The sequence below is a fragment of the Brienomyrus brachyistius genome, chromosome 5, assembly GCF_023856365.1.
Source record: "Brienomyrus brachyistius isolate T26 chromosome 5, BBRACH_0.4, whole genome shotgun sequence".
NCBI classification, from domain to species: Eukaryota; Metazoa; Chordata; class Actinopteri; order Osteoglossiformes; family Mormyridae; genus Brienomyrus; species Brienomyrus brachyistius.
Genome location: NC_064537.1, coordinates 16354564 through 16377738, shown reverse-complemented (window position 1 = coordinate 16377738; position 23175 = coordinate 16354564). Strand labels below are relative to the sequence as shown.

Genomic DNA, 23175 nt, shown 5'->3' with positions numbered 1-23175 from the left:
TTTTTTGATTGCATTGATAGATTTGTATAAAACTGAGATTATCCAAATGGGGACCTTGCAAACCCACACACACACACGTGCGCAGAGACATACACACAAATACGCACACACAAACACAACACATGCAGAGACACACACACACACGTATATATGTGTGTGTGTGTGTCTGAAGATATATATATATATCATAGCAATGGATAGGATATTTTGAATCTGTTTCAGTCTTTCAGTGCTGAGAATCTTCCTTGTCTCCACTGTGACCTGCCTCTCAAGTGAAAAGTGATATTTCTGAGAATTTCCAAATCCAGTTGAATTGTGTTTGTGTGTTTTTATTTGTTTCTTTTTTTTCCTTGCACTATTTCGTTACTTGAGATGTCTGTCGTAGTGCAGAAATCTCTTCTCTTCTGTTCTTGAGTATCAGTCACTCCGAAGTTTGAGAATCGCTGCAGTTCTCCGCTATGTCACCCCTCCCTGACCCCCCCCGGAGCGACGCTGTCCAGCTCACCACCTCTGTGTCTGCGCCCGCAGGTGGGCACCGGCCCGGGAGTGGGCTACAACGTGAACATCGCGTGGACGGGTGGCGTGGACCCTCCCATGGGGGATGTGGAGTATCTGTCCGCCTTCAGGTACAGATCCGGCTGAGGGACTGACGCTGTAGCGATGGCGGTGCCGCGGGGCGGTGTGAGTCTGGTATGTGTGAGGGGGGTTCTGCGCTCCGTGGATGCCGTCTGAAACTGCCTCGCCTGTCGCAATGCAGGTGAAGACCGCCAGTCGACCGTGGAGTGTTAACACCCCTCCCACCATCCCCACTGGCATGCGGGCTGTGTGGGCTGCCACAGCCGCTGGCCCACGCTGCCACCCTGTGGCGGGCTTCTGCCTAATGCTCTCTCTCTCTCGTTCTCTCCTCTCTCTCTCTTTCTCTTTCTCTTCCTTTCTTATCTCACCTCATGAAGGACTGTGGTGATGCCCATCGCCAACGAGTTCTCCCCGGACGTGGTGCTGGTGTCAGCTGGATTTGACGCCGTTGAGGGCCATCAGTCCCCACTGGGGGGGTACTCAGTCACAGCCAAATGTGAGTGCACATCGCCGGCACTGTGTTTGCCTGCAGGGGGTGCTGTTCAGGCTGCATGTGACCTGCAGGATCACCAGAGGTCTGACTTTTATATCCTCTGACCCTCAATTGTTTAATTAAGCATTTATAATTAATTATAATAAATAATTAAGTGCTTATAAGTGTTTCTGACTGATGATGCCTGTCAGGTTTCGGTCACCTGACCAAACAGCTGATGAAGTTGGCAGGCGGGCGTGTCGTCTTAGCGCTGGAGGGGGGTCACGACCTCACGGCTATCTGCGATGCCTCAGAGTCGTGTGTGTCCGCCTTGCTGGGGGAGGAGGTATGCCCCGCCCCGCCCTGCCCTGCCGTCATATAGTCACATAGGTCTGCCCAGCTCGTGTCCTCATGGTTGTCACTTCTTGCAGCTGGATCCCCTGCCCCAGAGCGTGACGCAGCAGAAACCGTGTCCCAAAGCCGTCACCTCACTGGAAAAGGTCATTGAGATTCAGAGTGAGTGCTGAGACCCGTGGAGCCCTTTGAGGGACAGGCCCGCGTGGCGTGCCAGCAGATGTGTGGGGCTGCCGTCTGTGCATGGGGGAGGATCCTCCTTATAAAGCAGTGGTGTGACTCCTTTCGGGGGGGGGGGCAAGCTAGTGACAGCCTGCTCTGCCCTGCAGGCAAGCACTGGAGCTCAGTGCAGCGCTTCAGCTCTGCAGCTGCCCTGTCGCTGCTGGAGGCCCAGCGCAGGGAGAAGGAGGAGGCCGACACAGTCTCGGCCATGGCCTCGCTCACCGTGGACGCCGAGCAGGGCGTGATCCAGGACTCCAGCAGGTATGTGCCCCACACCCCCGTCCAGAGTGTCGTCACTTCCAGAAATTTCCATCTGCGCTTGAAACGTGCCTGTCGTTCACTTTGTCGTCATTGTATTAAATTTCAGAGGTACATTACTAACAACTAAGTGTTCCTTTTTGACACAGTTAGTGCTTTTAGACTGAAATACTTTGTTATATTAGGTCAAAGTTCTTGGGTGCAGAGCAGAAGCCCATCAGGGACTTGTCGTGCCGGAAGTTGCATCACCTGTGCTGTAAAGTGGCAGCTTTTAGGTGCCGTTTTATCACAGTGACATAGAGAGATGGTTACTGTAGCTGTGATGTGAGATCAGCAGCTGAACTCTGCCGTCCGTCTTGTATTTCACAGTCACACCGCCTGCTGTCAGACGCACACACACACATCCGGCACAGAGTGTAATTAACTTCCTTATTTGTATGTATATCCTAATGCTTGCTATCTTCTGTAGCACATCACTGAAATGTCTTTTATGGGGGGGGGGGGGGGGGGGCTGTGGATTTGCTGGCTGTGAGCAGGCCGCGTTTCAGTGGTCTGGTGCTGCTGTGCCCGCAGGTCCATGGAGGAGCCAATGGAGGAAGAGCCTGTGCTGTAGGGGGCGCTGACACCCGTCGCGAACCGCGGAACCCATCACTTTCCACCCCCTGCTCCTCCCTCCCCCTCCCCAGATACCACAGGCCTGTTGTTCTGTCAGGGCCCCTCGGGGCCCCTCGGGGCCCCTCCCACCACACCTGATGCCGTCGGAGGGCTTGTCCGACATGACGACTCGGGCGGATAGACGGATGGGGCGTCCCCCCCACAAAACAGGCTGGTGTTTTTTTTAACAGGGTGGGGGCGGCGTGGGGCTTCGGAGGACTGGACAGCGCAGAAGGCGGTTTGACGTTTTTAACGCACTTTTCTCCTCCCCAAGCTGGCAGTAGGGTATGAAGTAAGGAGACAGTAGCACAAACTAATGTACACTGACATGCGTCCGGGGGGGAACGGCACAGTGATCTTGGGAGTGCACCAGCCTTCGGGTCGCTTTCTTTCTCGTGAGTGTGCGTAACTTTTATCTCTTTTTATTTTGTCAGTGTACTTGTCTATTTGTTCAGTACTGTGCAAAAGAGCACAAATATATTGTACGTATAACATGAAACGGCATATATACTAGTAACTACACACACATGCACACACACACTGTATATTTCTATCCATTTTGTCTACTCCGTGTGTTGGGTCAGGACAGGGTTTGTCTGTGTTTTTGTATTTTCCAAAAGCACTGCGAAAAGGATAAAAAAGATCACTCTTCCCTGTAGCAGCCGAATGTTTCCCCGGACAGAGCCCGGTTCTCATGCCGTTTGCCCGGAAAACATATTTATTTCCTCACTTGTGGACGTTCAATAGGGTTATGACACATTCAGCTGTTTTTTTTTTTTTAATATAATTTCTTTCCGTCCAACTAACACGCTCTCGCACATTCACTGGCACCGGACCTGCTGGTAGCTCCCTCCAGGGCAGCTACGAAGTGTTAGCGAGGGACGCTCAGGCTCGTTATAAGCGCTGGCCTTCCTCGGTCCTCGCGCAGTCTGAGGAGGTATTTGTGGCTGCCAAAGCAAAGTGAGCGTTGAAATGCAAGAGGAATTTGGTGCCTTTTCTTAAACAACAACAACAACAATAATAACAATAAAATGGAACAAAAAAAATCCACACACTTGTTACTCTCATTTTTATTGAAATGCCTTAACTTCCTGAAGAAAAAGCGCCAATTCAGCAGATGTTGCAGCCAGGATAGCTAGGATTTTCTCTCTTTCTCTCTCCTTGTTCATGATTTTCTTTATATCTATCCCCCCTTCCCTATCTTTTACTGTGATTGGTTGAGGACCTGGGATCATGTGCTACATGAGGTCAAAGGGCACCTCCTGGTCCCTGGCCCCACCCTGTCTGCTTCCTCATTATTTATTTATACTGCCTACTTGGTGGCAGTTTGTGAGGAAATATGTAAAATAACGACCAACTCTTTTAATGTCTATTTTGTAAATAGTGTTCACGTTACACATTTGTTACCTGAAGCGGTTGTTTTGTTTTTTTCATTGGTTAGGGAAGAAAGAAAACGGTCACTGTTATCGTAGTGTAACAGACAGTATCGATCCAACCATCAGGACTTATTATGAAGTATGAAAGTATTATGTAATAAGTACAGTGTATTTTGTTTTATGGTTCTGTACATTTTTTAAGAAATTCCGCCATTTCTAGCTCACTCATTGCGACCTTTGTCAAAACTCTGTTCTGTAAAGAGAGGTAATCACAGGCACACCTACACTACATCATTTTACACCCCCTCATGAAAAAGGGAATTGAATGGATGTATACAACTTGTCAAATAAAGAAATGACTCTGCATGCCAAAACACCCGTGGAAGACGTGGCGCGTCTGTGTCGGGCCCCGCCAGCGAGCGCGGACAGCTGACGCAGTGCCAAAGCGCAGTGCCAAAGCGCAGTGCCAGCTGAGCCGCCGTCTGACACCAACCGGAAATGCACCAACCCAAACGAGGCGTCGGAGCCCCCGTGGGCACGGCGCCCATGCCTCCCCCCGGCCCTGCCAGCCTGGGACTCCCGTGTGCCTCATCGCGTTGGTCCTCGACGGGCAACTTTTTCAAAGCTTTCCGCCATCGGAGGAGGCAGGACTGGCAAACATCCGAACTCAGACCCGCTGACGCAGCAGTCGCCACATCTGTCTGTAAGTTATATTTGGATCGTCTGACATCCTGTTCCCTCGCTCGTCTTCTCACAGTCGTCTCGACAGACGATCTCCACACGGTTGTTGTTAAATGAGGACTGATGTTCCCCCAGCCCCTTTTTTAAGTAAAGAATGTGATGAGTTGGATGGGTGTGTCTTTCGGATGTGCAGTTAGAGATGACTAAAGACCTCTTTGCTGAAGCAAGTTCCCTTTTTGTAAGAGTCTGTTGCAGCTGGATACAGCAACACAATCAATAAAAATAATTCATGCTCCGACAACGGAGGCGCGACTATTTAGAGGAATGTAAACTGTCATATTAAATGAGAAGTAGGAGCAGTGACAAAGATGGACTCCGTCATTTTGACCGTGTACTGGAAGATATACTTGTATAATATGAATAATTCACCATTGAAAATAGCTTTATTGTTGTGCCCATGCTATTTTGCTATTTAGTAAATATGTATATTTATTGATATTTCATATGTTGTGTATACTGGTATTAGTGATCTATGATTGTTGAGACTTAAAGAGTAATTGTATATTTTTTGACTTTGGAAAGAGAGGGTCTGTTTTTGCACGTCGTCCCCTTCCACTGCTTGGGTGTTCAGTCTCCATGCACTGTGGTTGCATTTTGAATATGTGACCATCTTTTACCATATATTTTCAGTATATAAAATCTTTGGTTATATTAAAACACAGCCATTCAAAATGATCAAAGCACATTCCTCGATGTCTGTTCATTCAAATGCTTTCTTGTAGAATGTGTAGAATATATATAGATATATGCTATATATACATATATATTTACACATACACATATGTACTGAATTGCACAGTTGAGTAATCTATTACTGTGAATATCCTTACTGAAAAATCCTTGTTCCCTTTTCTTTATTTCATGTGATTTTTATGATTGCATTGTGTGCAGTGTTCCTCTGGTGAAATGGTGCAAAACCAGTTCGGATCTTAAAGGGAACGTTCTTGTTATTTAAATAATTTTAGGGTGTACACTCAAAACCTTTTTGTAAATGATTCTCATTGTAGTCACTTTCCTGATTTTTTTTTTCTTTTTCTTCAAGGCAATGGTCCTCTAGTTTCTTCTGAAACTCAACACATGTATTCAGTTACAATACACACAGAGGGGGTAGAAGCTTTCACGATGAGAGTTCTCCAGGTTTCAGAGGTTTGGATGATTTGAATGGAGCTGTCCATGAAATTGTTGATGCATTAATGTCCTACAAAGACCTGCTCTTGTTGCTGCAATACAATGTATGGTGACTAGGTAGCTTGGCAACTTTGGGGGGGGGGGTGGATGAGCCGTTGCTTGTAGGTTTTTCAGGGAAACAGACCATACAACTTCTGCAAACTGACGCTGCTTCAAATCCAGCTAATGCGAGGGACTTCTGGCGATTTATAGCAATATAGTTTAATAGTTCTTGTTTTGGGTTTTTTTTTTCTCGAACTCATTTACAGGATTTACACCTTTCAGAACTCAGCCATGGTCTTACAAAGGGGTCATTAATCGAGACTTACGACTCCATCGCCATCCCACACGCTCGGTGTTGTAGTTGCATAAGCCAGTGTTTCCAAACCCGGTCCTCGCAGAGCCCCAGACGGTCCACATTTTTGCTCCCTATCAGGGAAAGAAAACATGGCCGTAGGTCTTCAATAATGACCCCTTTGCAAGACGTATCAGGCAGCAAAAATATGGGCTGTCTGGGGGTCCCTAGGAGCCGGTTCGACAATCACTGGTTAAACCTTTGCTTTTACCTCATGTTCTTAGGCTGGAAAAAAAGTTTTCCATTGGCGTGGCAGGAAGCGTGTAGCTGGTTTCCTTTGTGGATTTTGTACTGCGTTCTGATGCTAGCTGTCATGGCTTTGAGAGACCTGCCTCATTTTCATGTCAAAAAGGCGAGTTAAGAGACGAATGCGCCGAGTGGCAGTCCTTGGTTTTACCCGACGACGGAGAGCGGTCACGACATGTCTCATGTCGTCGGAACAGCTTGGGGACGCGTAACCTGTCCCGACAGCTTCCGCCTGCTGCCCTCTTCCTCGCAGCCCGTCTCATGGAAATAAGGTGATGGGTAAAAATGAAACAGCGACTGACAAATGATTCGTAATGATGAATCAGTCCATCTCTACATTTTTCTTTTTTTTACAATACTACTTGAGGAAAAACGCTACCTTAAATCAGAAGGATGTTAAATGCTAAATGAAAATGTTGAATTATGTCACGATGATATGTTGAGTGAACTGTACTTCTAAGGGCAGAGTCTCTGAAAGCTTTAATGAGTGTGGAGTCTTGTGTGTGTCACCATCCCTCGTGCACAAGGGGTCGCACGTTTCTTCGGCTATAATAGGCATTCTTTTAGCTTATAGCCTCAAAGCGAATCGTGACCCGTGCGACGGACACACCCACGACCCGATGCTCTCCTTCACCGCAGACGCAACAGCTTTTTTTTAATTCCTCTGTTCTGATGTGCCTAGGGCAAGCAATACAGCACTCGAGATCTGCCCGCTTTCAAATACGACAATGGCAGGGGTTATTGTACAGAAATAGTGTTACATTATGCATTAATACACTAGCAGTAATAAGGATATGTTGCATTTCGCACTTTCTCCTAGCCTCTCCCAACCCTGCTTACTAGTACATCCCCCTTTCTAGCTTTCAGCCATATCGAGGCGATACGAACTCCGTGCGGGGGTGTTTGACATGCTGAGAGGTCGCCCCCTCCCCTGTTCTCGCTGTAGAGTTCACCTGAGTCTGTACAGACTTACAGACTATTTGTGATCTTGTGGTGGAGTGACCAGCCTTTTCTATATCGCAGCGTTGATGGTCTCTCTTGTTACCTCTGGCTGCAGCAGGTTTGGACTTTTCCCCACATTGAGGTTAAACATCGTCGCCCCCCCCCCCCCCCCCCCCATGTAATATAAACTGAGATGGCACTTTCAAAGCCAGTTTCACAATAAGGGCAACAGGGCACACTTCTGTCCTCTTGCTTCATTTTTCTTTCAAACAAGGATAAATCAGAACAGCTGAGATGTTTCATTCGGGTTTTGTGTTGCTTGGAACTGATCGACTTTTGTATAAGAACACATTTGGTGGATATAGCAAGCTGTTGAGTGCTCTGTTATGTTCAAGTGTGTCCTTTACAGTGGATTTATGACCTGTAATGTGTTGTACAAAATGTTCATTTTTGTCATTTTCTTTGCTTTTTTTTTTATTTATTCTGTTTGAAAGAAACCAATGTGAGATTCTCCTTGAGAAAAAGAAATCTTGTAACTTTTACCAGTCTTGGTTCTATCTCTTCAGCGTTTCAGAGTATTTTTTATCATGTTATAACATTTGTCTTTGTGTAAATAAATGACATTGTTTCTGCTGAGACAATAGGCTCCTGTGATTGTAAACGCTCATGTGGTCAGAAAAGCCCTCCCACCCCCCTGCGAGAATCAGAATGGATAAAAGACACGACGTCCAGCTTTAATATTGAGCGTCAAAGCAGTGGGGAAGTAAAGCCAGTACTACTGACAACAACAACAGCCATTGAATGGCGCCTGAAGACAAAAGAATTTCATACGGAACAGCTTTTCCCACCCAAGGATGGCCTGTTTGGTTTTACATCTCGATGAAGCTGGGCGTTTTATTGCTCAGGTTTCTGGCTGTTGCCAGATGGATGACAAGACAGGAGTATTGAATGGCTAACCGATGGAGAGAAATGTCTGACGATGCCCTAAGTAGTGGCAGGTAAACAAAATGGCCAAGGAGATATCAGCGATTGTTCGCAATGCCCTATGCACGATTCCCGACAAACCCCGAGTCCAACTCTGGACGGCTTCCTGCTCAGGCACCGGGCCTGTCCCATGCTTTGTAGCACATCTTCTCAATAATGTCGATCTCGTTCTGCCTCAACACAGTTAGTCCTTCTTCTTCTTAGCAGTCAGATGGTGGACCAGGCCAGGCACGAAGATCATGACTACCTGGGGCACCAGGGTGAATCTGATGAAGATGAGGCCGTAGAAGAGCAGGGGAGGTGACGTAGGCAGGGCTACTCTGTTGATGTGGTAGAGGGTCATGGAGGAGAGGGCGATGCAGAGCGCTCGCGGTGCCCAGGGGAGCTTCCACCCACCAGGCTTCCAGTACTGAGCCAGTCCAAGGCCCAGCATGCTACCACAGTCCCGGGTCAGGGACGAGAAGGGGGCCGTGTCCAAGCGGATCCAAGCAAGGTGCGAGCACCATTTCATAGCTAGTGCAATGGACCTGCAAAGGAACACGAAACTGGCATGATATCACAGTGTCAGCAGAGGGCACCATAAGTGCGGCTTCCTCTACAGCACTTTGGACTGAATCATGATCTTTGACTGAATAACTGGGTTACATTTAGCTGACGGTTTAAATGAAGCAGTCCAACATGCATAAACTCAAGGGTCCAAAGGGTTTTCCCAACAACCTAAAAAACTTCCCTACTGTATTCCACAGGGTTACCACAAGCCCACCTGAAGCTGTGCTGAAGCCTTTTGCCTCAGAAAAAGTGTTATTCACTTAAAAAAAAAAAAAAAGTTTGCGGCAATGTTGAAGACCGTGAGGAAACGATGATGAATTTATGAATTAATTTATGGACAACACAAAATTGAACAGCTCTCTCTCTCTAACAGGGACTGGCAACATCTCGCTTCTGAACAACCCGTCACTGAGTCTACTGCCGATACATGAGTAGTTCACAAAAATGGAAATGGTATGAACTATTAATCACATGAATATAATTATGATTTTAGTCATTTTCACAGCATCACTTCCCTGCTTGGGGACACACACTAATGTGCCAAACATGTGAACCATTATCCCGTCAAAGCTAAGCTGTTATGCATAACTCCAGCTCTCATTCTTATACATACCACTAATTCAATAGATCTGCCTAAACAAATCCCACTACAGCAGCATGTAGGACATAAAATAAGTTTAAAAGTGGGTGTAACACCCATTTGGAATTTAGGTTTCTGTGCATCGTTATCCATGCTGGGAAGAAGTAAACAGAGGAGATCTATTCAGTCTAAGCACACAAAATCAGGAGGCTTGAAAACAACAGAAAACTGTCCTGCACTGTTACAAATGACCTGTCAGCCTTTTCAGGAAAGCTCTGGATGGACGGAGAAAGCACCTCGATGGATTTGTGACGGCTGTATTGGTTTCTGGCCGAGCTCCTAAATTCAAACTGGACTCAGGGTTGTGAATTGATGCGGCCATATCGCAAACACTTGGACTAGATTTCCGATTTAGATCAGCTGTTTGTAGCGCCCCTAAAAAGCTGAGCTTCCAAAACAAAGCTAACTAAGCTAACGGAGTTTCGACTGTGTTCCTCCACCGGCCGGCACCTTCAGGTGTGTTACTCGGCTGTATAAAACCTAAGCATGTTTGCAAGCAAAGCCAACAGAATATTGCATCATACAGATGTCTTTTCCCCTAATAATCAACCGCATATGAGCACATTCATGTTTTGGAAGCAAACAATGCCAGAAATGGCTGTATAATCAATCTGACAAGTACACCTGCACACACCTCCTAGCATGCAGGTTCGAACCCAGTGTTGTGTGAATTTAACAAACACCTATATCTCAAGTGTCAATGAGGATGAGCGAGCCTGCCAAGTACCGGCAATACAAGGCAAAAACACCCTAACCCTAAATATGATAATGCTACCTTGTTGGCTCGTCAAAAATCAAAATGAGTCAAACTACATCCGTGACTTTGCATGACTACATAATATGCATATGGAAAAAAAAATCTTATTTCCTGCTCTAACCTTGACAGTCCTTAACCTAGTATGAAAAGTATTGTTTTAGGAAATAAGTCATTTTGTGACTGTGTGCAAGTTTTCAGCTATGAGTAATTTTTCATAGCTTTCATAGTTTTCAGCTGCCAATAAATATTGGCCTTTAAACACAAAGGGTGTATTTTACCGCTAATGACCAACCTGATTTTAACCCATATTATTCTCAGCCTGGATTATAAGAAATGCTTAGAATTCACAAATGTCTGTGAATTCCTGTCCTGTGATTATTTACTTTAGTAAATCCCAAACACCATTAATGTTATGTTTCCTTATCAGTTCTATTGCATAGTTTCACATTTATAAAACCAGCCCTGGCTGTGTTGACCCTTGGAGTTGATCAGTCTGTATTTGTTCCATATGCATCCCTAGTAGTGGTTTGTGTTCCTCTAAACGTCACACTACCTTTTAACACCAGCAATGATAACATGAAGGCGAAGACAAGCTGACAGGCGGCGTGCTTCATCTGCCCTGGCAAAACGTGGAAGAGGACAAGGCATCCATCCATCCTTCCATTTCCCAAACTGCTTATCCTACTGGGTGGCGGGGAATCCGGAGCCTATCCCAGAAGCTATGGGTACGAGGCAGGGAACAACCCATGACGGGGGGCCAGCCCATCACAGGGCACACTCACACACCATTCACTCCTACGGGCAGTTTAGCAAGTCCAATTAGCCTCAGCATGTCTTTGGACTGTGGGGGGAAACCGGAGTACCCGGAGGAAACCCCACGACGACATGGGGAGAACATGCAAACTCCACACACATGTGACCCAGGCGGAGACTCGAACCCGGGTCCCAGAGGTGTGAGGCAACAGTGCTAACCACTTCAACAAGGCATCCAAACACAGTGTTGTAGCCCAGACTCTGCAAACCACCCCCCGCATGCCTGTTTAGGTGGGACTCACCAGGACAGGTTGATGCCAAAGTACTCCAGCCCTGCGTGCAGAAGCAGGGCAGCTAGCAGCAGACCCATGCTGACATGAAAGAAGAAGCGTAGGGGGCGCTCTTCTGGGACCGCGCGGTTCAGGAACACTCCTATCATGATGCCTGCCATTAAATGAGGGGACAGCAACACTCATATAGCAAAACCCACCTCTAAAGTGTGTGGCAGCCATACACCATTCATAATAATTCAGACACATTGCAGAGGACTGTCATAAGCCCCTTCTGACAAGACACTTGACGTCAATATCAGTATCCTGCTTGTGTTTCTGCTCTGTCTGTCTACAGCAGGGGTGGCCAATCTTATCCAGGAAGAGTCATTGTGTGTGTGGATTTTCGCGGCAACTCCCTAATTAGATTACTGATCAGAGGACTGATTGGCTGAAGAGTCCTCACACCTGAGTTTAAACAGCTGACCTAAAGGTTACCCCAAACACCTGCATACACACCAGACTTTGTGTATAAGATCGCCCAGCCCTGGGCTACAGAAAGGAAATGTTTCTAAACTGCAGATGTAACTAAGCTTTGCTGGGGTTCGCTGTCCGCCCGTTGGACGTGATACGTCAGTGTTCAGAAGAGACAGCGCAGTGACCTGTCAGGCTCCCAGCGATGACCTGATGAGGGAAATGAGCCAGGGTGAAGACCCTGGAGATGCCGACGGCCAGCAGCACCACCACGTACAGCAGGTAGGGGACAGCCCTCAGCAGGACACTAGGATGGAGACACGCAGTGAGCATCTACAAAGAGCAGAAGATACACAGGCAGCCACCATGGTCCTTCAGCTTTAATACGGGGAAACACTTTCTGTGCAGACTAACATTAACGGTCGATGGTACCTAAAGTTTACGAGACGTGTTTTTCAGCTAACAATAATTCATTAGATGAGTTCTTAGAAGAGGAAGGCATTTGTGGACTGGCGTAAGAGGCCTGGAAACAGACCTACGTGTGTGCAGGTACAGGAAGGAGGCAAGGCTGGAGGCCATGACCCAGCACACGGCGGACGTCACCATGGCGTGGCCAGACGGGCTACCTGTGTGGAGAGAGAAACACGCGCTGGCCCCTCTCGCTACAGCAGACGCCGTACTAGTCTCCGGTTTGTGTCCCATTTAACCTGAACTCAGCTTCACCCACCTGGCCCCGTTTCACAGGTGGTAGAGAACTGCCGCACCAGGGGAGGGTTCTTCCCAAACAGACGGGATTCCCCTATCCACCAAAATGGCCTCTCTCCAAACAGCACCCTATTATTAGACATGGATAAACAACACGCTCAGCAAAATGCAATAGGACCTGCGCAAAAATATAGGCCATCAATGCAGCCCATTTGATCGTTTTCTTGTAGAATATAAAAGCATTAAGCAGAATAATTGACGACAAAAGGATCATTCTAATATGAAGTGCTAACGAACATCAAACGCATGTGTCAAGCGGAATTACATCACTGTACCGCAACTGACTTTCTCCCTCCAGCCTCATTTTGCCCATAATCAGACGGGTATCATTTCACACGAAGGAGGCGGGTGTCTCTCGTACCATTTAAACATGAGGTTCAGCCATTCCGAGATGGCTGCTACCCAGAGGACGGCCACACCAGTCCGCCGGCTGAGGTAGTAGGTCACGGGGAAGCAGAGGAGGAAGGCAGCTTTCGGGTCACCCATGTGTGTGACAAACAGCCACACGTCTTCGTAGTCGGCCAGCGTCTTCTGAAGGACCTCAGCCATCCGGACGCCCTGGATGTGTACGGACTGCATCCCGGAAGGCTGGCGGTGGCAGCGGCGGACTGTTAGCGCGGCTGGCTGCAACTTCCCTACAAAAGTCAGCGGTGATGCCAAAGTAACCGGCCAGGAACAGACCACAGAAGTTCAGACAAAGCCAGTGACAGAAAACTTGTACGCTTTCTTGGAAAATCAGTGGTGCAAATCAAAAGTAAAACATTTTCAAAGATCAATAAAAGTCTATTATAATAGTTTCAGAATGCAGTGCAACATGGGCTTTTAGGACATGGAAGAATTCATAAGGCTCTCATTAATATAAGCTACAGCAGCAGCCTATACCATTGACTTCACTCTCAACATTAAGTCTCTAGTATGCTCGTTGTTTATACCCTACTAAAGCTGCTGAATCACCTCATCACTTTATTCTGGACAATGTGATGACTCCAGAAACATTTTTGCGAGCAGAAGCATTGTGTTACAGATTAAAGGCCAGCAGCATTACTAGACATTTATTAAAGGGTGGGGGGGCTGATAAAACATTATTTAAACTAATCAGTGTACATTTTTTTGGAAGTGGGGTCACCCCGTAAAATAGCCTGCGTGCAGTAGCAGGGCGCCTAGCGACAAGCCCATGCCGACATGCAAAAAGAACCGCAGAGGGCGCTCTTCCGGGACACCTGTATCAGAAGAGCTACTTGGGATACCCGTAGATATTCCTTTATACCACAGACATGACTATACCATAATGAGTGATGGCCATAAATAGTCATGGAATTACACAACAACAGAGTGATACGGAGTGATATCTGCATGGGCGGAGTTGGGGGGGGGGCACAAAGTCGAAATTGCAATTAATTGGCAAAACTAGCACTGAACATGTTCTGCGCTGGCACTATGCACCTCTAAATGAGCGGTTTGTTGATGCCCTAGAGTTAGACAAAATAATAGGTTATGTGTGCATCAGATACGTGCGTTAACACATAAGGTTCCCAAGAAGCAGTTCTTTGCCCGCACACGCATCAAATTGCCGTGATGACTCATAGATACTCTGCCCGATCTGTGGATGCCTACTCATTTCCATAACTACTTTAAAATAACTTTTATTTTGTTAAAAACTCATACAAAGTGGCTTCTGCCTTAACTGCGTGTAGGCTTGGAAGAGAGTAGGATCGTGTTACCTGCCCGTTGCCGCTTCTTGCCTACCTAAAAGGTGATGCACACGGAAGCAAAACAGTGCTTATCTCTTTTGATTGCGCACAAAGCACAGATCCGGCAAGGTGAAAAATAACATAACTCACACAACAAAATAAAGATGAAATTTTCTCGACTTTCGCTTTTGCTTCTTTCAATTAGAGCCCGGGATGCCTAGATTAATTTCATCTATGTTTAGCCAGGGTACTGCGTTTCCCTTTATGGTAACAGCAAGCGAAGAGGGACAAACTTAACAAAGTGACTTAAATTCTTGTGGAGAAAATAGACTCACCGAGCTGTGCGTTAAATGCAGATAGTTATCGCAGTATTTGTTTTATTGATGAACCGCGTATTAAACCTCAAGCTCAAATACACACAGCGTCACTCTGAGAATTAACCGAGTTAAGGGAGCTCCCGGGAGTACTTAGCCGTTGTTTGCCGAGTGGACTCATGGTGCCACTTTACCAAGCTGAAATGGTAACACTAGCAGCGGAAGACATGGGGAATACAGTGATGCCGAATATAAGTCACTGCGAAATACATCTTGTAACTACAGCCAGTAGACTAGGCTTATATTGTTAATGTCAAAATCAAAAAGTACTCTTAGAATAGCAATAACAAGTCACTCTGTGATGAAAACGCGAAAGTAGCGCGGTTTTGTGACATTTACCTAATTTGCATCAGCTGTTTATCGTAGGGAAAATAACCTCTGCCCGGGACAGCCTCAATAACTTATTTTAAGAAACCGACATTTGATACCAATCCCATGTAATGTGAGTACATTTTTATTAACGTCAAGAAGGGCGGCATAATGACTCAGCGGGTAGTCCCCCATCACCTCACACTTGGCTTTGATTCGATTCTCACCTCTGTATAATTGGAGTGTGTGTCCTCCCCACGTTCGTAACGATGCTCACACCTTTCATGCACATGCTGCTCAGCCTTGGAGACTATGAATTATTTGTAGTGTGAATGTGTCTGTGTGCCAGTGACCTAAAGTAAACTGGCATCCTACCTTGGGTGCAGCTGCAGGTCAGCACAACTAACTGGATAAGTGGTTTTTGAAAATAGATGGATAATGGAATGAAAGGAAGACGTAAAACGCAGTAGGTTTTCCAAAGTGGAAAATAAAATTAGAAAGTCTTAATGATCCATGTCTTTCATATGTAGGGTACAGTGTAAAGTTAATAAAATTACTGCCATTCAACTCATGCTACTTTAAATTAATAAAGAATGTACTTGCACTTATTCTGTGAGTGTCCATTTATTCAGTACATAGTCACAACATCCCTGGAACCTGAAATATCGGCAAGCATGAGGGCACAAAGAGATTACGCAGGAGAGTATGCTATTTGATCACAGGGCACAGAATCACACATTCTAGACTATGGGAAAACGCCAGAATACCTCAAAGAATTTGAGTAAACATGGGGAGGATGTACAAACTTCACGCAGACACTCACAAACCATATGCAGACACACACAAACCATACGCAGACACAGACGGAACTGAAACCACGAAGTGTCATACAAAATTGTCACCCACTGTGCCACTAAGGTTTGCATTATACGCAGTGTTGGGGAAGTTACTCGCATAACTAATCCGTTACAGGCAGAGATGGTAAGTGCAGGTCCAGAAAGTAGAAACCAAAGTTTTGTTTAAACCAACCGGTTGAGGACTCTGTGACTATGACCCTTTATATGCAACTGGATAGTTGAAACAAAACCTTGGTCTATATTTCTACTTTCTGGACCTGAACATTCCACCTCTATCTTTAATGGAGTACTTTTATTAGTAACTTCCCCAGTACTCATCATATATCATATGATATTCAAATTCCTTTCTAATGTTGAATCTGTTAAATGTTTAAATGCTTTCTCATCATCATGTCATGGTTTGCACCCTGTGTGCGATATGAGGTGGGGCAGGGGTTCCCATTCGTTCATTCAGCACATTTCATCTTCCCCATCCCAGTGGACAGTGTGCTTTGGTTTTGTGTTACTGATTAAGTTTGGTTGTAGGAGAAAAATAGTTGGGACCTGATGTAGAAAGATTAATTTATTAGGTAATAATACAATTCCACAACTATGAGACTACCACACACTGACACACAAAACGTTAAACAGCAAAAGTGAAGGGTTCGAGATTTTTAGAATACTTAATGGCCCAGTCACTGTGAAGGCATCCAACCTTGAAAGCAGTAAGTCCATTAGATTTGCTCGAGATTACAGTATGCCCGTAGCTTGTTGTGGAATCTGTTGCACGATTAATAATGCGATTTGTTTATTTGCTTGGAAAATTACGTGCAATATTTATTGTCAACAATAAGTCACGTGGTAAAGCAAGTAAATTACCAGAGCTGTAATAAAAAAAAAATTGGAAAAAAAAAGAAAAAAAATCGGTGACTCACTTTATATTTTGAATTATTACAAATTTTATAACTGAGTGAAATGCCTTTATACTTTTTCTGTTGCAAAAGAAAATGCATGAAAGTGGTACAAATATTTTTAATGCCAATGCTAAACAATGGCATTCGACTTTAAATAATAACGAAAATATCCTATTAGGCAAACTAGCTCAGAATTTCTTTTCAATTACGGTGTTGCTGCCTACACAGCACGTCTGGCAGCACGATCCACTGAATTGAAGCGCTCGGTTCATTCAGAAATAAAGCGTCTGTCTCGCTTACTAACCAAACCAAACCAAACGGTTTAAGTCTTACAACCAATGAGGACACGCGTTCGTATGTCACAGACACGCCCCATTCGCGTTCCAGTGACGTCGGCGCGTAAGTTTACGTAAAGCTGGCGCTCCGGTTTCCTGGTGGAGAAAATGGCGGCTCCTGGACCGGGGGAGTATTTCAGCGTTGGGAGCCATGTCTCCTGTCTCACCTGCTTAGGGCAGCGCCTGCAAGGAGAGGTCGTGGCCTTTGACTATCAGTCCAAGATGTTGACTTTGAGTATCCTTTTTACGACCTAGGTTGACGCTGTCTCGTTGGTCTTTTTTCGGGTACGAGGGGCCTGCGGGGTAACCGGCCAAAGCTTGCCAAATAGTGATCCGCGCAGGCGTAGTTAGGATACTAGCTACCAAGGTGCCGATGTGCGTCCTTGTAGATTTCGTTCGCTAACTGAATTTTGGCCTACTGCTAGCGAAAGAAAGCGTTCTTTTACGGTGACTTGATATCGCTGGGTCCGGGAGACGAGCTTCGGAGCTGTGTCTCTCAGTGCTGTGTGTTGCGATGAAACAAGCATTGTGGTCAGTCCCGCTGCGGATCTCTATTTGGCAACTCAAAGGGGCATCATGGCTGACTGTACTCATACCTAGCTAGGTGCTTGTGTTTTGTAATTATTTTACGTGTTTGTAAGGCTGCACAGACTGACGTTAGCACGGAAAGGCACTTTCTAGCGCATAACGAGCCGATCCGCTAGTGTTTTTGTCAGGAGCGGTGGCCTGGTAGCAAGCCGGCAAGGCTCTTAATGAAATAGGTGGTATCTGTCACATGGCCTTTACCGGCAGTGTGCTCATGCTTCACATACAGGGTCCAGAGAGGAAACTCAGTTTGATCGCAATTCTTGGGTCGCGGTTTTAGTTCAGCCGTTGTGGGAAGGATTAAAGCTCTTACCTGCTGCCGCCGCAGTCCTATAACTAATTAGTGTAGCGTGTTCCTAAATAGCTGGGAGAGGCGATAGCTGCATCATTTCAATGTATAATCGGAGACATTCGTTTGCCTGTGTTAACCTTGAAACTGGATAGTTAGCGTGTGTGTACAGGATATACCGCTAAAGGCCGCATAGAAGTAACTGGCTGTATATTTACACTTAGTGTTAAGTGCGGTTCAGCTATTCTGTAGGCTAAATCGCAAGCTGGTTTTGCCGTTGGCGCTGTGCGACGCCTTGTGTTGCTGGGTGTTGCTCGGCGTTGCAGTGTGACCTAGCGGACGAGACTGCGCAGGGATCCCGGCATCAGCCCCGTCAAACCGAGCGTGTCTTTACTCCCGTGTTGGCATATCGCAGCCTGTCATTCTGCCGTTAGTTATCTGGTCAGCATCAGTGGCATGACATATGTGTAAAGCCTAGGAATTTGGTTGTAAAGCCAAATAAGAAAATGAAGGTGTACAGTTGGAACGGCTGGGCTAGTGTGTGTGTGTATATATATATAGTATGTGCAGTTGAGGAAAGCAGCTCTCTCATTCATAGATTCATTTTAGTGATGATGTATGGGCATTTTCATGCATTTCTCTGTGATGGTATTTTGCCCATCCAATGCAAAGTATGAGACTGCTTTGTCTGCATGATGCAGTATATAAAACCTTATCCATCTTGCTAAAGGAAAACTCGCTTTTTATGGGTGTCTTCATTGATATTTGTCAGCGGAGGAACTGTAGGTATACTCTTATTAATTATAGTGCGGATTTTCCCACAGGAAAAGAGTGATTCAGTCATGTTTGTGTTTTTGGTAGCCTATTGGCTTTAGGCTGGCCTGCTTAAAATATTGTTGAATTCATATAAAAGTAAACTATCTGCGGAAAATTAATTCACATTTTAATCCTTTATGCTTTATTGATGTGACTTTGGAATGGGCTCAGGATCTTCAGGTCTGATGTTGCTGGCTTGGTTTCTGCTGCTTGGCAGGTCAGACCCTCTGGACGCTCTGTGGCTCGCTGATGCCCAGCCCTGCTAACTGGCAGCCCCTCTTCTCCGCTGTCAGTCAGCAATGCTGGAAAATGGACTATTTACACTAAAGGCGTGGTGCTCATAATGAGAGGAGGAGGAACTAAGTAGGTAGTGGCCTTGCATTGGTGACCTTCTGCTTTCTCGGTTAAACGTTTCTCCCTTTGGGTGTGCGGTTCTTGGCTTTTGGTCTTTGACCACTCCTGGAACTGCAAGAGAATTGCTCACTATATCGAATTGGAATAATCATGTTCACTGCAGGGTATGGCTGGTTTCTCCATAGGCATTTGATTAAGGGGGTCTGAGGAGCGGTCAATCCACTCTTTCCTTCTGTCTTGGGGATGTCTTTAGTATACGTTCAGTGTATGAGGACAGTCTGGTTTTTTGCATTGTCTTATAAGATGATTTTAGTGGCAGTTTGGATTTATTAGATTGTGTCTTAAGAGTTGAATTGAAGACAAAGTGGTTGCTATACACTGTCTTGTTTTTGTAGCGTAATGTAGAAATCGGGTTTAGCAGTTACAGTGGGCTCCTTTTCTTGCCAGGATGAACCCCTTTGGCTGATTTTCTTTTTTATGCCGTCTTTCATGAAGAGCATTAATCCCTGAAGTTTCCTTGGCTACAATCTGGCATGTTCCTAATGACGTTTGTGTGAGAAAGATGTGATGTGCTAAAAGACCTCTACCTTGAGTAGGCTAGTGAAGAGCTTTTGTTTCTTGATTGCCCTTCAAAAGTTAAGCACCTTATTAACCAGCTCTGACTGGCCAACCTGGATGATTTAAAAGGGGAAACTTGTTTTGTGTGTGTTCATGATAGAATAGGACGTTGTTTTTTTGATGGGCTAATGCATAAATTTTCTGCCTCATTTAACACTGTGCATTTGATTACTCTCTGGATGCTGGATTAGTATGGCTGGCTGTGTATATATGTGGGATGCTGCCCCCTGCCTGTGGCGTCTTTTCAACCTGCCCCCCCACCATAGCTAAGCAGTTTTGTTGTTGCTCTTTCTCCTTGACTCCTGCCCCTCCTCCCAGAATGTGCTTCCTCCAGCGGAAAGCCAAACCTCTGCGACGTAGTCCTGATTAACCTAGCCTATGTTTCGGAAGTGGACATAATAAATGACCGGACAGAAACTCCCCCACCCCTAGCATCATTGAATGTTGGCAAGGTGAGACATTCCTCAGTGTTCAAAATTTTGTAACCTACCTGTTCTGTAAAAGAGGGGCAATTTAATAATTTTTCGTCTGATTTCTGCAGCTTGCAAATCGAGCACGGATGGAGAAGGAAGACAAAATGTCCCAAGCTTATGCAATTAGTGCTGGAGTTTCTGTGGAGGGTCAGCAGCTCTTCCAAACTATACATAAAACGTAAGTTTTTCCAGCTGCCTTGCGTTTGATCAGTATTCATTGGAAACTATAGTCTGCTTCGTTGATGTTGGCCCTGTCAATTGAAGGTCGCCAAATTTAGCTGCTGCTCTTAACTCGCTGAGAGTGATCTATAAAGGGAGTCTAAGTACAGGCACGCTGAGTTTTGTTGACACCCGTGTAAATGCTGCCATCCCTTTTTTTGTCACCTCTCGTTCCAGCATCAAAGACTGTAAATGGCAGGAGAAGAACATCATTGTGATGGATGATGTCGTTATCTCACCGCCTTACCAGGCCGACAACTGCAAAGGCAAAGAGGGAAGCGCTTTAAGTCATGTACGCAAAATAGTAAGTGCATGATGACCTTCATTGCAATGAGACATGTTTGCGATCCCTAAAGTTTTTGAATTTGAGTTAATTAGTAGTTGGTAAATATAATTGTATGTTGTGCGGCAAATAATGTCGCCTTGTGTCCAATTATGCAAAATTTGGCTTTTTAATCAAAGTCCTGACATGTGACACATATGGCTTTCTCAGTCTCTTCCAGAAAATGCTGGCTTAAGAAATGTATGAATGTTTAATGAATAATAATTCAACAGGTAGCTAGTTTAGTGGAATTTGCTGAACATGGGTGAGTCTGTTATGGACAGAGATCACCTAAGTCACCAGCTCAAGGAAATGGGTCTTTAGCTCAGCCCATTAAACCTCTTTCTTGGCGTATTGCGACTCTGTGGGTTCCAGGCCTGGCTCACGCAACTGGCTCTTGCATTTGGGTGGTGAAATATCTGGCTGAGAATCGGCAGCTCTGTACAGGTGACGCTGCTGTACCTACGCGTTGGTATATGACACTGATGCTTTTGCACTATGCACACACTTTATTGTTGCAGACGACGGTTGGCTGGGTGAGTTAGAGAAGGGAATGTGTTGCCCTTGAGTGCCCACATTGGTCGAGGTCCTTGTTAGAGTGACATTAAAAAGAAGCTCATGTATGGAGGTGAAGGAATTGAACTTTTCATTTTATTTTATTTTTTTGTTTACTGGGTAGTGGGTCTTCAAAGTAGTGAAGTGAAAATAAAGTTAACAGGGTTAGTATCAGTGCTGAGGCAAAGCACAACGTCAGTGGTAGTTGGGTTATGGAGTGGTCAGTCATTTTAGTGGAGCAGGAGAGCCAAAACTTAGGAATAACGAACAGAATGAATGAGTGTCCCCATCACAGCTCTCTGCCGTGCCCCAAAATGTCCACAATATAGTGGTGTTGAGTTAGTGTGCAAACCTTACTGCATTCATCAGGCTAAAATGTTATTGCTCCCTGTGGATGGGCTTTGCATCACTGGGAACTTTGGCACAAAAGTTGTCACTAAGTACCTTCTGATGTCTTTCCTGTAGCTTTACTTTTTTGTATGTTAACTTTATACTTTTGTCCTCTTAGGTTGAGAAACACTTTAGAGATGTGGAAAGCCAGAAGTCCGTGCAGCGTTCACAAGCACAGCAAACACAGAAGGACTCTGCTTTATCATCCTGAGCTGGTGCAGCTACCTGGCAACCCAAGCAAGATGACAAAGGCAGTCTCCCCCCCCAGTCCCCCTCCCATTTCCAGACAAGGCCGGCATTCCTCAGTCTCTGCCTGGGGCCGTGAGGATGGCCAGTGGTCTTGAAGACCGAAAACATTAAAAAGACAAAAAAAAAGATAAAGTAAAATTCTCAAATTTAGAATTTTAAAAGATAATTTAAAGAGAGAACAAGCATAACGTTTAACTAACTTTGTTTGTCCTGCCCTGGCTGAATAGCCGCCCTCCTGCCCATTCTCTGCTCTCTCCCCTGCCCAGTCTTCAAAGAAAAGAAAGACCATTCAAAAATGTTAGCTATGTGTTCTTATCCATGTTCCGAAAATTTCTGTATTTTGAACAAAATGTGACTTGAAATACCACACTTGAAAAAGGACATTTTCTAAAATAAAAGTAACAGAAATTCTGACTGTAATACTGTAATTTTAAAAGCTTTTTTTGGGGGGAAAAAAATGTTATTTTTTAGAACATTTACCACTGGTGAAGAGTGAAATAAATGATTACATAAAGTATCTTTCACTTGAAATTACACTTTAAGAGGAAAAGGAGGGTTAGCTTTCAACGGCAAGTTTTTCCCCTGCAAGTTCGTTGAAGATCGAGGGAATATCGGTCAAATTAAGCTTCCTCTGCGGTTTGTCCACCTTCCCGAAGCCTTTCTGATAAACGGGTGTTGGCCTTTTTTTCTTTTAATTGTGTAATTTCAGTGCTTAATTTTGTCACTTTTGAGATTCTTTTTGATGAACTTCTGTCAGAATCCCTTCTGTTGGATTGTCACGAGTGCAAGTGAGAGTGATTCTCTTATCCTTCTTAGTGTAGCCTTCTTGGTTGAGTCTCCTTCCTTCTTTACTTGATACTGCCTTGTACAGGGTCTTCAACCCACTAAGAGGTTTCCTGGAAGCCAGGGGCAACTAGCAGTTGGAGAAACAAAATGGTTTTAATAATACTGACCTTATGATGATGCATTGTTCTTTCCTCCTCCATCTGTTTTAAAATGGTCCTTGTTCTCCATTACAATACCTCCTAACAAAATGGGACCACAGTTTTCTTATGTACATTTTTAAGCCAATTGGAATATTGTTGTGCGTTATGCCCATTGGGCTACAACAGGCAGGTAAATCACCCCCCCATGTTTTCTTTGTTTAGCCGTATGGTTTTGACTTTGTTCGGGTTTATTCTCAGCCAGATCTGTGTATTTGGTTTGGAGAACGTTCTGATTCCTTCCATAAAAATGTCAATATTTATATTTGGGGTTTTTTGCCTCATCTGGGCTCAGCCATTGCGGTTTCA

The 23175-nt window shown here is 45.3% G+C and overlaps 3 protein-coding genes across 9 annotated transcripts in view; 2 read left to right on the top strand and 1 right to left on the bottom strand.

The window, feature by feature from the left end:
- Window positions 1–8004, top strand: part of hdac5 (histone deacetylase 5) — a 42064-nt gene extending 34060 nt beyond the window's left edge. The window contains 6 exon segments of the mRNA XM_049015394.1: window positions 529–626; window positions 954–1072; window positions 1261–1394; window positions 1480–1564; window positions 1732–1885; window positions 2456–8004. Coding sequence (XP_048871351.1) covers window positions 529–626; window positions 954–1072; window positions 1261–1394; window positions 1480–1564; window positions 1732–1885; window positions 2456–2495 — 630 coding nt within the window. The 3' untranslated portion in view covers window positions 2496–8004.
- Window positions 8005–8076: 72 nt separating this feature from the next.
- On the bottom strand, window positions 8077–14985 carry g6pc3 (glucose-6-phosphatase catalytic subunit 3). 7 transcript variants are annotated; one of them, XM_049015447.1, is made up of 7 exons: window positions 14959–14985; window positions 12916–13189; window positions 12517–12623; window positions 12325–12415; window positions 11978–12096; window positions 11349–11490; window positions 8077–8874 (listed from the first exon to the last, which is right to left on the bottom strand). In XM_049015447.1, the coding sequence occupies exons 2-7, from the start codon at window positions 13131–13133 to the stop codon at window positions 8532–8534; spliced, it is 1020 nt and encodes a 339-aa protein (XP_048871404.1). In that variant the 5' UTR covers window positions 13134–13189; window positions 14959–14985; the 3' UTR covers window positions 8077–8531. The 7 variants fall into 7 exon arrangements, with proteins under 7 accessions (XP_048871404.1, XP_048871406.1, XP_048871402.1 ...); XM_049015449.1 differs by having other exon boundaries at window positions 12916–13142; window positions 14959–14982; XM_049015445.1 differs by lacking the exon at window positions 14959–14985 and adding an exon at window positions 14581–14720.
- Window positions 14986–17088: 2103 nt separating this feature from the next.
- Window positions 17089–22303, top strand: lsm12b (LSM12 homolog b). Its single transcript, XM_049015459.1, has 5 exons — window positions 17089–17248; window positions 19994–20127; window positions 20217–20326; window positions 20545–20671; window positions 21753–22303. Exons 1-5 carry the CDS (start codon window positions 17122–17124, stop codon window positions 21843–21845), a joined length of 591 nt encoding a protein of 196 aa, XP_048871416.1. The 5' UTR covers window positions 17089–17121; the 3' UTR covers window positions 21846–22303.
- The last annotated feature ends 872 nt before the right edge of the window (window positions 22304–23175 follow it).